Source organism: Anopheles stephensi, chromosome 2 (assembly GCF_013141755.1).
Source record: "Anopheles stephensi strain Indian chromosome 2, UCI_ANSTEP_V1.0, whole genome shotgun sequence".
Taxonomy (NCBI): domain Eukaryota; kingdom Metazoa; phylum Arthropoda; class Insecta; order Diptera; family Culicidae; genus Anopheles; species Anopheles stephensi.
In genome coordinates, this window is record NC_050202.1 from 38,869,083 (window position 1) to 38,881,565 (window position 12,483).

Here is a 12,483-nt window from a genome sequence, read left to right on the forward strand (position 1 = left end):
AACTGACATTTTTACTATAATTGTTGATCTATGCACATAATTGTACTTTAAAAAACACTTCTTGCACCTTCTTTTGTGTCTCACGCTTGGTTCTCAGTGATTAGATTTACCTGAGGACAGAATGGTATTTAAACTCCATGACTTTAAATTACTCTACTTCGATACCAAGCTATCTGGGGACCAGCTTTTTGAGTACTTTTAAAATATCATAATTTTAAAATACACATAACAACTCAAAATCTCTCATTACGTGGGAACATTTCCTTTTAAACAAGGAAATGAAGCTTGACAAATTTAAACAATTGCATGAAATCATTCATAAAAGTTCCCGATTATTTCAAAGAGTTATCCGCGCAATAACAACAACACCCGTCATGTATGCATGTGCCCGCTTTGACACAAGTAAACAAACCGGCTCCATGTTGCACCAACCTGAAGCCGTTTGTTTTTAGAGAAGGTTGATTAATGAATTTTCACCGAAGGTCTAGAAAACTTCTTCTTCGCGCATCAATGTTGCTTCACATTTTTTCGCTTAGCTCTTGTTACTTGTGGTCGACAACAGACAACACGAATTCATTCAGCTGAAACCATACATCCGTGATACCGAGCTGATCCGTATGTGCACGGAAGGTTGTTGTTTAAGAATTCTCACAGCTTCTAGCGTAAACCAAATACGTCCACCATGGAAATGGTTGACGGCGAAGTAAAACCGGGGTGTCTCACTCGGAGCACGGTATATGATTGTGAAAGACAATCAGTCTTGATGGAAACATGACATCTAACAACATTTATTGACTTTCCATACGCCTGGGGTACAAAATTCCAGTGTCTGGTACTGCTTACCGTCCGTATTCATGTGTCGGAGAAATTTCATTCAAAAATGATGCTCCCCTGAAGCCCATCTGTAGTTGAAGCGAGCAACTATCTTGTTTAATTCGCACTCCGGACGGTGGATTTCATTACATCGTATCAGCGAGAAGTGCAAATGATATATGGAAGAATGAAAGCGAAATTCATGTCCAAATTTCAAGCTGCACCATTTGCTCTCCAATAGAAGCATGCGCGAAAAACACAAAACATTTGTTGAACTTTTGAAGCGGAATGGTATTACCTTACCGTCATCTATCGGGCTACACGTGAACCAAACTACTCGAATGCTCTCTTCTCACTGCTAGACCATGGTAGAGCAGTTTTCTCACTATGGAAATCGCGTTTTCTTATTTGACTACTTCGGGTTACGGTCACCCAGGCAAACTGTAAAGTTTGCTTCTTAAAGTTCAAACAAGTTTAGATAACTAAAATCAGTTGGTTGTAATAAAGAAAATTTGAAATTAAATCGAATATTCGAATTATTTATTAGCATACTTCTGGAGGGCACAACTCTGGACTTGTTTGGCTTGTTTTTCGGGAGGCCATTTTTATCTTTTCTGAGGAGGTTTGAACAGGATTTGATTTCTAGTTCTGCCGTGGGAAACCCGGTGCCGCTTTCACCTTTACCAACAGACCGCACCAAGAACAATAATAGTCTATCACACTCAAACATCTAACCTTGTCCATATTAGAACTTTTCAGATTCATGCACCATCAATATTTTGTCAAAATATTTCGCAGAATGGATAGTCACCAAGAAAATGTGCTGACTTTGTTCTACTAGGAAATATTGAGCAGTAAAATGTTAAAAACCCGTACGTAGGACTGACGACTTTACTACGGGTAAAATCAAGTCACAGAAAGCCAGAAATGGCAGGCCGAGACTTCTCGAGGTTGTAGTGCCCAGGAAGAAGAAGAAAATGTTAAAATGTTATTGTTGAAGCGAATGAGCAAGTTGCACTGCTTTCATGTACGAATAAGCTACGTTATCCTTTTGCAAGACTATCTTGATTTTGTTCTGCATAGCAAGTGCGGATGAAGCATCCTTCCCACCGAGAGCCACAGCAGGCCACACCAGAACGAATCAATTTCGTAGCTTTAACTACGACAGTGTTCAACCCAGTCTCCAAATCGACCCTGAGCATTGTTTTACGATCATAATAGAAAGAAAATAATGAGCTATACGATTGACGGCCCTGAACGAAAGTACCTGCCGTAAGCGGAACCCTTTTGCGAAAAGGGAAAGCCAAAATTGATGCATATCATCCGGGACATTCCGTTAGCAAATTAGACTATTTGCACTAGTTTGCCAACTTCAAAAGTGTAAGGTGTGCAAACGTGCAAAAGCTGCTTGTTCCCTGCGCTCCAGAATCGAGGACATTCATGTTAATGGCCATTTTGGATTCTCATTGACACGGTCAGACAGTTGCCGGGATGTGTTTCGTTTGAAACTCTTTCGGTTCAAGGTCCTCGATGGGCTTGATTAACAATGTTCTTGTCCAGAAGGTTTCTACGGGTTTCACCCATATCGTGGATTACTCATATATCAAAAACCGGTTCTGTAAGCGCGGATTCATTGATAGCCCGCCATGCCTGAAAGGTAGTGAAAACGTTAATTCTCCATCGCTGGTATAGATTTTGGTTTATTCCGAATGTGGGGAAACAACCCTTATGCCTTCAGTGTATCGGATCGCGTCTTAATCAACGCCCACTTGCAGTAGCAAACTGATCTGATTTGCTTTGTCGAATGACATCCTCTCAGCTTACGTTAGCAAATCTGCGATACTTACTTGGGCAAACAAAAAATAGGCGCCTGCGTATTTACGTGTCGCACGTTAGCGGTCAGCCCGTGTCGTGAAAGTTTTGCTCTTTGAATGCACTGGAATACGAGGATCTCTAGAAATATGTCTATTGAATGGTGACTTTGTTTCAACCAACCAATAATACTGTTTGAGTGGAGTGCAAGAGAAAATACGTTTGAGTTTGAAACATTTCACCGAAGACAAAAGTGATAATAATGTTAACCATCAGACATAGTCATAATAATTTTCTTAAAAATGTGTCTCATAAGATTGCACCCATTTATCCTCTACTCACGCACGCATCGATTAGTTACCGAAACATCAAATCTACAGCTCAAAGTTGATCTGCAACCGTTCAACTGATCAGCAACTTCGTCTTGACCCACGCACAACTTCAGAAATGTATACCAAATTCCTACAAGCTTATGTTCGAAAAAAACATATTCATAGTTTGATTAAACATCTTCGGACCTGTTTGGCTTTACTGGAGCTCCGGCGTATCTCTTAATTTGGCTTCCCACAAACGGCCTAAAGACATTCGCGATTTACACATTTATTCAACCTGCAGATTACAGTCATTTCGAATCGATTATGTCATCGAGGTATTGCCGGAGTATTCAAAGATAATTTATGTTGCACCAGCATCCGATGTATCAGGTTGTAATCGGCCACAAAGCATTCCTGCTTGCTTACCGATCATACAGTGCATTCCCATACGCAAAGTGTTTTGGGTAGCGAAGACCCGAACAGAAACCTCATCTCTGGGGCCTTCTTCATCTCTTTCCGTGTGTGATAAAGGTCAATCATTGTTTCCTTCTTGCCAGCGGAAAAAAGGCAAAGATTCGATGAAACTACGCAAGTTCTGTTATTTACGAGCTACGCATGGCTCATGCGCGTTTGGGTACGGGCTATTGGTGATCCTTTTCCGTTGTCGAACCTGCACATTGGCGAGCAAGAGACAGCAGTGGTTTGTTGTGTAAAACAGGGCGGTCACAATGGCTGGTAGTACGGTCTCTTTTATGGTTTTGTTTGCTAAAGGAAACGGGGTGGGTTTTCAGATATGTGTTGTCTCTAGCGCACCTATGCTCAGTCTGGTCCATTTATCGGGGAAAAGGTCTCTTTCGGCTCTCTTTCGTTCCGCTCTACACACTTTTCTCGACGAACTGTAGCCCATTGCTCGATTGTGGAGCATGTGGAATCGATGAAGCATATTCACTGCTATGCTCTGCCGTCGCACGCAACCCATAGCAGAGAGTCAACCAGGAGCAAAAGAGACGAAACGGTTGCGTTGGTAAGAGACTGCCATACTCGACCGGCAGTGAGCAGCATCCTAAGTACGCCGCGAACGCAATCGACGGAGATACGCGAACGGCGCATGGTGTTGTAGCGACCACTTCATTCCGGGTTTCCAACACTTTCGGTCGTAATGTGAAACTCGTCGCGGTGATCGTGCAGTTAACGATGGATCTGTTCGTTGGTTGACTCAACCGCGTGTCTTAATCTGTTTGGTGATTATTTTGATTTAATGAGCGTTTGCGTTCTTTACTGCTGTTTCATCGGTGTTGTGTCCGAACAATGGAAGTGGAGTCGTTTTGACAACGTGTATGTGGAAGAGCAGCAATAATCGTAGCTTGTCCAAAAAAGAAACAAACCAAGTTTATAACAGTGAAATTTAAGGTGGCAGGTAGAAAATCATACCGTGGTTACATTAACCCATGAATAGTGCTCCAAATGTCCACGCGATGGTCAGCTGTACATACATGAGAATGGAAAACTAAAGCAAACCAAGGTTTGTGTCTAATCAGTGGTCGCTGGTGTTTTACAAGAGTGCAAATTATTCGATTCAGCTACGGCGATACATCATCGAGGATTCCAACCTACAATTCGCGTCGTGTGCAGCTGTTTGTCAGTGAATTTGCAAAATTGTGAGTGACGAGACACGGCTACAGCTTCAAGTGGCATCTTTCATACAGCGGTGTGTTGTAGGGATGATCGCATTGAATAATTCCCGCAACGATAGCTGCTGACTGTATTTTGCGGTTGATTCAACTACCACAACGCATCCAAAACCCCGGCACATACCTTTACAGTTATTGCGAGACTTGCCGTTGAATTATTTCATATAAAGTGTATGTGTGCATTGCTGAGTGTTGGTGTGTGTGAGTGATTTTTTATTCAGCCTCTTAAAAGTCGTTCCCAAATTAGTCCTTCTTTGTTTGTGATAAGTGATGAAACACCTGTTCTGATATTTTACCGGTTATTCGGGTGTGGCTAATGCGTGCCACGCAAGTGATACAGCTTTCATCGTAAAATTCCATCACCAAATCCATCCCAAGCATCAGCACCCACTGGAGAACCTTTTCTACGATCCGAAAAGAGTGAGTTTAGCTTGTGGAATTCTATTCGATCCCCTTCAAGTACGTAGAAATTCACCACATTCAGTGGCGTGGTGGACAACAATACATGTCGCAATGCAACAAGACAGAGATAGCCGAAACCATATGTTCGGCAACGAAAGCTAAGCGTCGCTTTGGTTATAATCAACACAACGCAAACAAAAGGCAGCTCGCTGTAGCTGTGAGACGACATCCGTTTAGGGAAAATTTGTACTTTCCAGCGGTGAAACTCAGATGGAAATGATTATAATTAAAAGGGCTGAATTCATTCATATCCAGCGGATAAACGCAGGGGTTGATGCCTAATCTATGGCATAATTGTTTATCCCAAGAGAGTGAGAGTTGTTTCGACCAGTAACGATCATTAGCCCTTAAAAATTGCACAATATTTTATGTTTTTACATTTTAGAGAGACAAACATGCAAGTGAACTTACTGCATCAACCAAATCGGGCACTGAAAAGAATATTAATGTTTAGTTAACCATATCCTAAGTATGCATTTGACCACGATATTGCAATATTATACAATAATCAGTGTTTGTTGCGTTGTATATGTTTGTTGGTCTTGCGTATTTGTATATGTTTGCTGGTGTGATGATCTAAGAAGAGCGATTTGCACCACGCTTTGTCAAACGACCATTTAGCTGTCTAAAATGAATGGTTGGGGAAAAATCTTCTTCTTATGTTCTTGCCCTTCAACCACATGAACTCATGATCTCAGGTTTCGTAAACTAAGTTAACCCGTAGCTGGATAGTCAGTCCTGCGTTCGGCAAGTGGGTTTGAACAGGATTCGAATCTTGCATATTTGGAGACCAGCGACGCTACCGCTTAGCGTCAATATAAAACATTTGAACACCAACCAACGAAGAAACTCGGAATAATTTAAGAATATACTACGCAGAGATGACGCCACCTGGATATGATCTTCTCGAAGATATTTCTACCACTCCTTACAAAGTCCTTACGCTCAGGCTTTGAAAATTATCCTGCCAGCTAGCTTTTGCATGATCGCTGCTAGTAGCACAACTCTCTTTGTTCACCTTGCACCGAGTAAATATGGATAAACATAAAACATTCAAAATTATGTTTGATGTTTTGCCTCTATTAACACTTTGCATAATAAACAATACGCCGCCAAGGTAATAACCAGCCAAAACATTTACCATAAGCCATAAACCTACACGAATAACAAAACTAACGTGTTTACCGCCCCTCGAACGAGTCAGGTAATAATTGCCGTTATGAGAAAGCAAAACAATTATCCTATTTCTCGTTCAACAATCTGCCCTTCTCAGCCCGTACTACTGCGCTTGGGTAACTAGCAATTTCAGCAGAACGATTTGACTAACACCAACACTACCGTCACGCCGGACGTGAATCAGAAGCGTTGACGATTACCTGGAATGTAACTTACTGGCAAAAGATTGAGTTATTACGATACCATCGCTGCTTCATTCGTTATCAAACCATTCCCATTTATAATAGCGTCTATCATCGCTCTACTTATTGCACTTCCGCAATCCTCACTGAAGTCTATAATTTCTTGTAACCACGAGCGGGCATTTACTTTAAATACGATCAGCGAATATTGAAATGGAATGATTTTAAAAAGTTTTGCGTTGCTTAATTTCTGGACCAAGCAGCATTGGAGCACTCCGCCGGCCGGAGTCCAGATAGGCCTGCCATGAAATAGTTCGCTAGTTCGCCCTATTCCTGTTTGCTGCAACCGTTTATTACCAATCTATGGTAAAACACACTAGAGAGGTAGCTTCCAGGCGATCATGACATAATGATTATGTGATAATAGCCAGCACTTACACAAACTACCTGCCACTCATACCTTCCACTATAATTCAAGTGCAATCCTTCGCAACGCCGCTATTTCGTGACGAGGTATGTAGCCTTTGAATGAATAGTTTCGTGCCATTACCGGCAAATAGTTTCAGAAAAAAAACAACGGAAAATCAATCGCTGCAATGAACGCATTTATGGTTGTGCTTGAAAGGTATAGAACGTATCGGCATCTGCACGCTATGCGTCGGCGAGTGTTAGTACGAGTGAGGGAGAAAATCCTTGAAACTCATCCCAACAAGCCATCCTTTGCTTGTTCTACTGCCTATCTATCTACTATCTATCCTATCCTACTATGCCAATCTATCTCAAAACTGCCACACGCATTCGCTTTACCCATTTGATCTTACCAGAATGAGGGACAAGGTTCACATTCTTCGTCGAATCACTTGACATGATTTAAACGAAATTTACAAATATTTTTTTCTTGCTAGAGACGATTTTTGTTTACGATACACATGTCCTCGTCGTGGGTCAATCATTAATCCTTTGTTATTCTGAAAATCATTCTTCATAATTTGATACGAGTACAGTCCAAACAGTTCTGTAAATTCTAATATTCTTATTATATTGTAATAGAAAAATTCCATAATTCTTATAAATCTAATGATTTTCTAGTAGCACTAGAAGCGCTCTGGTTCGGCTTACTTTGAAGCGTAGTCGTTTCATCGAAGCGAGACTTTTTACACTACGCGGATTTTTTTGATATTCTAAATATAGAGTAAGATGGAAAATGCCACTGGTCCTACTGGTTCTCCACCTCTTTCACGTTTGCGTCAGTCCAACGTCCGCACAGAAGCTTGCGAGAAACGTATTGGAGTTGAGTCATGCACGCCCAGACAAATTTAACTGCACTGTGTCGTGTTGTGTTTGGAACGACAGTTTTAACAATTTACTGTAAGATTATATAAAAACTGTTGCTGCTGTTTAATTTGATAGTTTTTGTTTTGAGTGGTTTATACTATTTATATATTAATTATGACGGCTTGAAGCCGTATTGTCAGCACCGCATGTGTTGACGAAATACAAATGTCCAAAACAAAAAAATCACACTGATAATTCCCAAGGCATTTCCTCCCTGATATTTAGTCTTATCCCGGTGCTCATACTCCGGTTGAGTGGTTTATACTAGTCGGTAGAAAAACTTATTGCATCAAAACTTTACTTGATTTAGGTTAGAACAGGCGATTCATCTTAATATCAGAACCTTTTTGCTATATGGCTTTTCAACTCAAGTTAAAATAAAGCAGTATCGCTAAAAACAAGGCATGCAAAAAAGCATTAGCTGCAAACAGAACAAGCAATTATCGTTTTTGTGGTAGTGTTTGTGTTTGCAGAAATTATCTACATCCCATACATACTTAAAATGATCAACCAATGACGCCATTTTAAAATGCTTCCACACCTGCAAGAAGTGCTGTAACCAGTCAAGTGACCATTTTCAACGCCGAAATTAAGTAGTTTTCAATCAACAGTCTCAAGTAGTTTAAAATATCATAGCTGCTGCAACATTCCGAAGTCCTTTTTATTCGTTCCATTTAATTGCGGCTCGTTCAGATTAAACGAACTACACACACATTCACACACACTCGATCGTTTCCTTTATGGCCACGCTGGTATATGTAAACATTGGTATATGTATAGCTGAAGCTTTTACCACAAAAGTGGAGCTCAAACAGGACCTTTGAAGTTGAAAGCCATTTTGAGTCACTTTTTTGTTCGTCTTTTTGGATTGTGCTCTGCTTCCAGTTCCAACAACCTTTTGCCATGCGGTTTTGCTGCGAATGCCTGTTAAATTTCGTTTCTTGTTCTCATGGTGTTCCGTTTTCATCTTTACCGTTCGGTTCATTTTGCAACCGAAGAGGCTCCTTACCTCGCGCTGCTCTGAGATGTTTTATACGGTTTGTTTCGCGTCGCTGTTTTGGCCGGGGTTGGCACCAAAGGAGAAATAAAATAAAAACGAAGCAAAAAAACTCATCCAAATTGGTACTTTGAAGCGATAGGCCTACCAACGGCAAAATCCATTGAACGCATTTGCTTTACTGTCAGATTCTGCGATCGGTGATACTGCCAAAGGGTTAAATTGTTCATTGACTCAAAATTGCAGGGTTCCTCTGGAAACTTTTTTGTATTCTTTTCCTTGCTCGTAGTGGTTCTGTTGATTGCAGCCCTCTACAATCTTCGTGGCGTCCATCGACTGAACAACCTACATTTTTCTTGTGGATGTGGTGCGCTGTTTTGCTCTTCACTCTGTACCATCACTACATGTAGCCTCTGTTAACGTTGTCGCCATCATTAAAGACATGGTAAAAGCCTTAACCGTGAAACTTGAATCGCAAGCTGCATCCTTTATAATTTATGTTGGTTGCGTGATTTGTTTTTCAGTAGCACTTTGTGCAGAACTCACTGTTCTGCAGAGTGAGTAGGCGAGTCATTCTTTTTTTCGTTTTAATTGTTTGTATGCATTTAGGAGAAATTTGTTTAAAGCATGGTTTGCTGCAACCAACACAGTTTTATACATTTTTTTCATTGGGAATAATAAGCTTCTCTGGCGGCTGAACTACACTGAGGAGTTTGGTTAGATAATTTGTTGCATTATAATCCATTTACATTTCAAGTATTTCTTACAGTCAAAGATTTAGCAAGTTGTTTTTAGATTTTATCAGAGGCTACTATCAAATTTAACATATATCTTGCTTTATTTTTTCTTTTCAGTTGTGTTCACAACCCGCTTACCTAATACCGGAGACATTGAAATCGTACAAATATGGATGCCAACAACTTTGTGATGTCTTCCTATCAGTTCGTTAACTCGATCGCCTCGTGCTATCCCAGCAACGCACAAAACACAAATAGCTCACCGAATACGGCTGGAAGTCAAGGTGGCCAAAGTGATGGGTACTTCCCACCCTCGGCATATACTCCAAATATTTATCCCGGCACGCCGCACCAAGCGCACTACAGCTCACAGTCGTACAATCCGCTCGCAGGGGCCGGAGCAACCAGCGTAAACAGTGCTAGTGGAGGCCCCGTAGGTGGTGGACATCAGCCTAGCGACATGGTCGATTACACCCAGCTACAACCACAAAAATTCCTCCTCTCACAACAGCAACAGCAACAGCAGCAGCAACAACAGTCCACACTTAGTTCGCAAAGTTGTAAATACGCCAGTGATGGTCCTAGTACAGGTACAAATGTAGTTAATAACAACAATAACAATAGCACCACAAGCCCTCAGGATTTGAGTACGGCCAGCGGTGGCGGCGCTGGAAACGGTGCAAACGACGGCAATAGTGGTAGGACCGAGATTTCGCCAAAACTGTCACCCGGCTCGGTCGTAGAAAGTGTAACCCGATCGCTAAAAGCAGGCAACCCATCCACGGCCGTGAGTTCGAGCAACACGAACAACAACACCAACAACATTAGCAATCGAAACCAAGTGAACCTGCCGCTCGGTAGCCCGGAAGATGAGTCCGATGCTAGCGATGATGATAGCGGCACGGAAGGAGGCAGCTCGCAAGGAGGTGGTGGCAATGGCGGAAAGAAGGGAGGACCGCCACCTCACATCTATCCATGGATGAAACGAGTGCATATCGGTCAAAGTGAGTATAATTGTTGCCCTTTTGTGTGTGTCTGTGTTTTCTCCTTGAATATAAATTCATTAAACTGTAGTCCTGCGAATGCTTCACTAGTTAAAACATTCATTTACTGACTCATAAGTGCTGTTAGCACGTAATCTAATTTACGCTCATCAGAGTTTTTAAACCGTAATGTGCGTACGATTTGAGTAAAAATTTACAGTGGTGCATACATCTTCTTTTTCTATTGCTTAGGCTCTAAAACGTTGAACGAGCCTAGGCCTACCATTTCTAGCCTCCTTGACCTAATTTACCCATAGCTGGAAAGCCAGTCTGGACTCATATCGGTTCCTTTGGATCGTTATCCAGCATTGTGTAAACAGGCAATCATTTAAAATTAATAATTGATTAATTGGTGTCAATAAAGCGTTTGTAAGCAACGGAATTCACAATGATGCGCCTGTTAAAAACATTATTACGTTTTTTTAAACCGCTTAAGGTAACATATACTTCAATCATGCGCGTACATAACAAACATGAAATTCATCATTCAATCACTTCACACCTGTCAATAACAGCCGACTTAATGATCGTACGCTTCTGTGTACCATCACTACCGAACCAGCATTGGTTAAATATTCCCTGTTCGCTTGAGCCACACACAGACAATGCGAGCTATGCTGGCTGAATGGTAAAGAATGATCTAATACGAGTGTTCTTTCCTCGTAACACCAACACCATGTGAGGCGGACGGGTGAAAATTGATGAAAAAACAAACAAAAATATTTCTCAAGATAAACATACTCATGCATGCGTACCTTCAAACTGTACCGTGCTGGTCATTAGTATCGGGTGGGGTAATCACAGGGCAGGAGAAGCGAGACTGCAAAATGCACAGCACAGAGTGCGGCATTCAATTCTTTTGTTCTCACACTAATCATTTTCATCACTCTTGTAAAACCAAGTAGTGCTTCATGCGTGGAAGATGTTTCTCGAGGGAAGCTGTTTGCATTTACTCATCGTGTTCCACCCGCCAGTCAGCAAACATTGTACGCTGGCCATATACTAGGGCTGTATTTGTTTGGGATACTCTACCATCGATCGCACATCGATCGCTCTATCTGTCGATGCTGGCGATGGATGGTTTGTATATTTACTGTGCACCGTTGAGAGAACGAAAGAATCGCCACATTCTCTTTCCGCGGCACATAACCAGGCTATACAGAGGGACCATCGGGAGGAACCAGTGTGTTAGTGCAGCCAACTGTCGGTACTGGCTGATGCTACTTCCGCCACTTTGGATTCAAATCGTCGATGAGCGCAACAAGTGTGAATGACGAAATAGAACCGATGTGCATCGAATGATACATATTTCAATCGTACGCATCATATGTTGACTGTTTCATCTATGGATGGAGCGAATGGGGGGAAGAAAATAAAACATTCAGTAATTTAAGAGCTGACGACGTATTCCACTCATACTGTGATACGCTTGCTTGCCGCTTGTAAATGTGTAAAGCTCCCAACTTGATCAAAATCGGCAGGTTTTACTTTAAAACATCAGATCCATGCTAATTGGAGCAACTGCTTAAACTTTGTGCCAAATACTTCTGCACAAATATGTTGTTTACTTGAAACAGTGTTATCGTAAAGAATTATCTTCAACACTAATAACGTCCAAAGTACTGTTCTCCAACTAAGCCTTCTTTACTTATGCCTAAAACTGCTGCGTAAAATTCACATTGTTTGTGAGACATTTCTTTCTCCAAATCGTTAAAGGGATATGACCCGTGACCATATCCCGGAAGCGCTCGACGACATGCCGACAGTGAGAGAGAACATCCAATTCAATTTGTGGTGATTGCACTTGCCATCCAAGAATGTGCTTCCCATACTTCCATCATTACAGATTCTCTATTCAGGATCGTTCGGCGTCTTTATCGTAACATGACCAGCACAGAATCAGAATATTCACGAAGCAATA

At 41.5% G+C, this 12,483-nt stretch overlaps 1 protein-coding gene across 9 annotated transcripts in view; it reads left to right on the forward strand.

The window, feature by feature from the left end:
- Positions 1-12,483, forward strand: part of LOC118507771 (homeotic protein Sex combs reduced) — a 62,130-nt gene that overhangs the window by 33,320 nt on the left and 16,327 nt on the right. Inside the window, exons 1-3 of one of the 9 annotated variants that reach the window (XM_036046798.1) lie at positions 3,968-4,180; positions 4,763-5,050; positions 9,637-10,523. In XM_036046798.1, the coding sequence (XP_035902691.1) occupies positions 9,689-10,523 (835 nt within the window). In that variant the 5' untranslated portion in view covers positions 3,968-4,180; positions 4,763-5,050; positions 9,637-9,688. Of the gene's footprint in view, positions 1-3,966; positions 5,090-9,205; positions 9,228-9,636; positions 10,524-12,483 lie in introns of those variants that run through there. The other 8 variants (XM_036046795.1, XM_036046796.1, XM_036046797.1 and 5 more) reach the window with 8 other exon arrangements.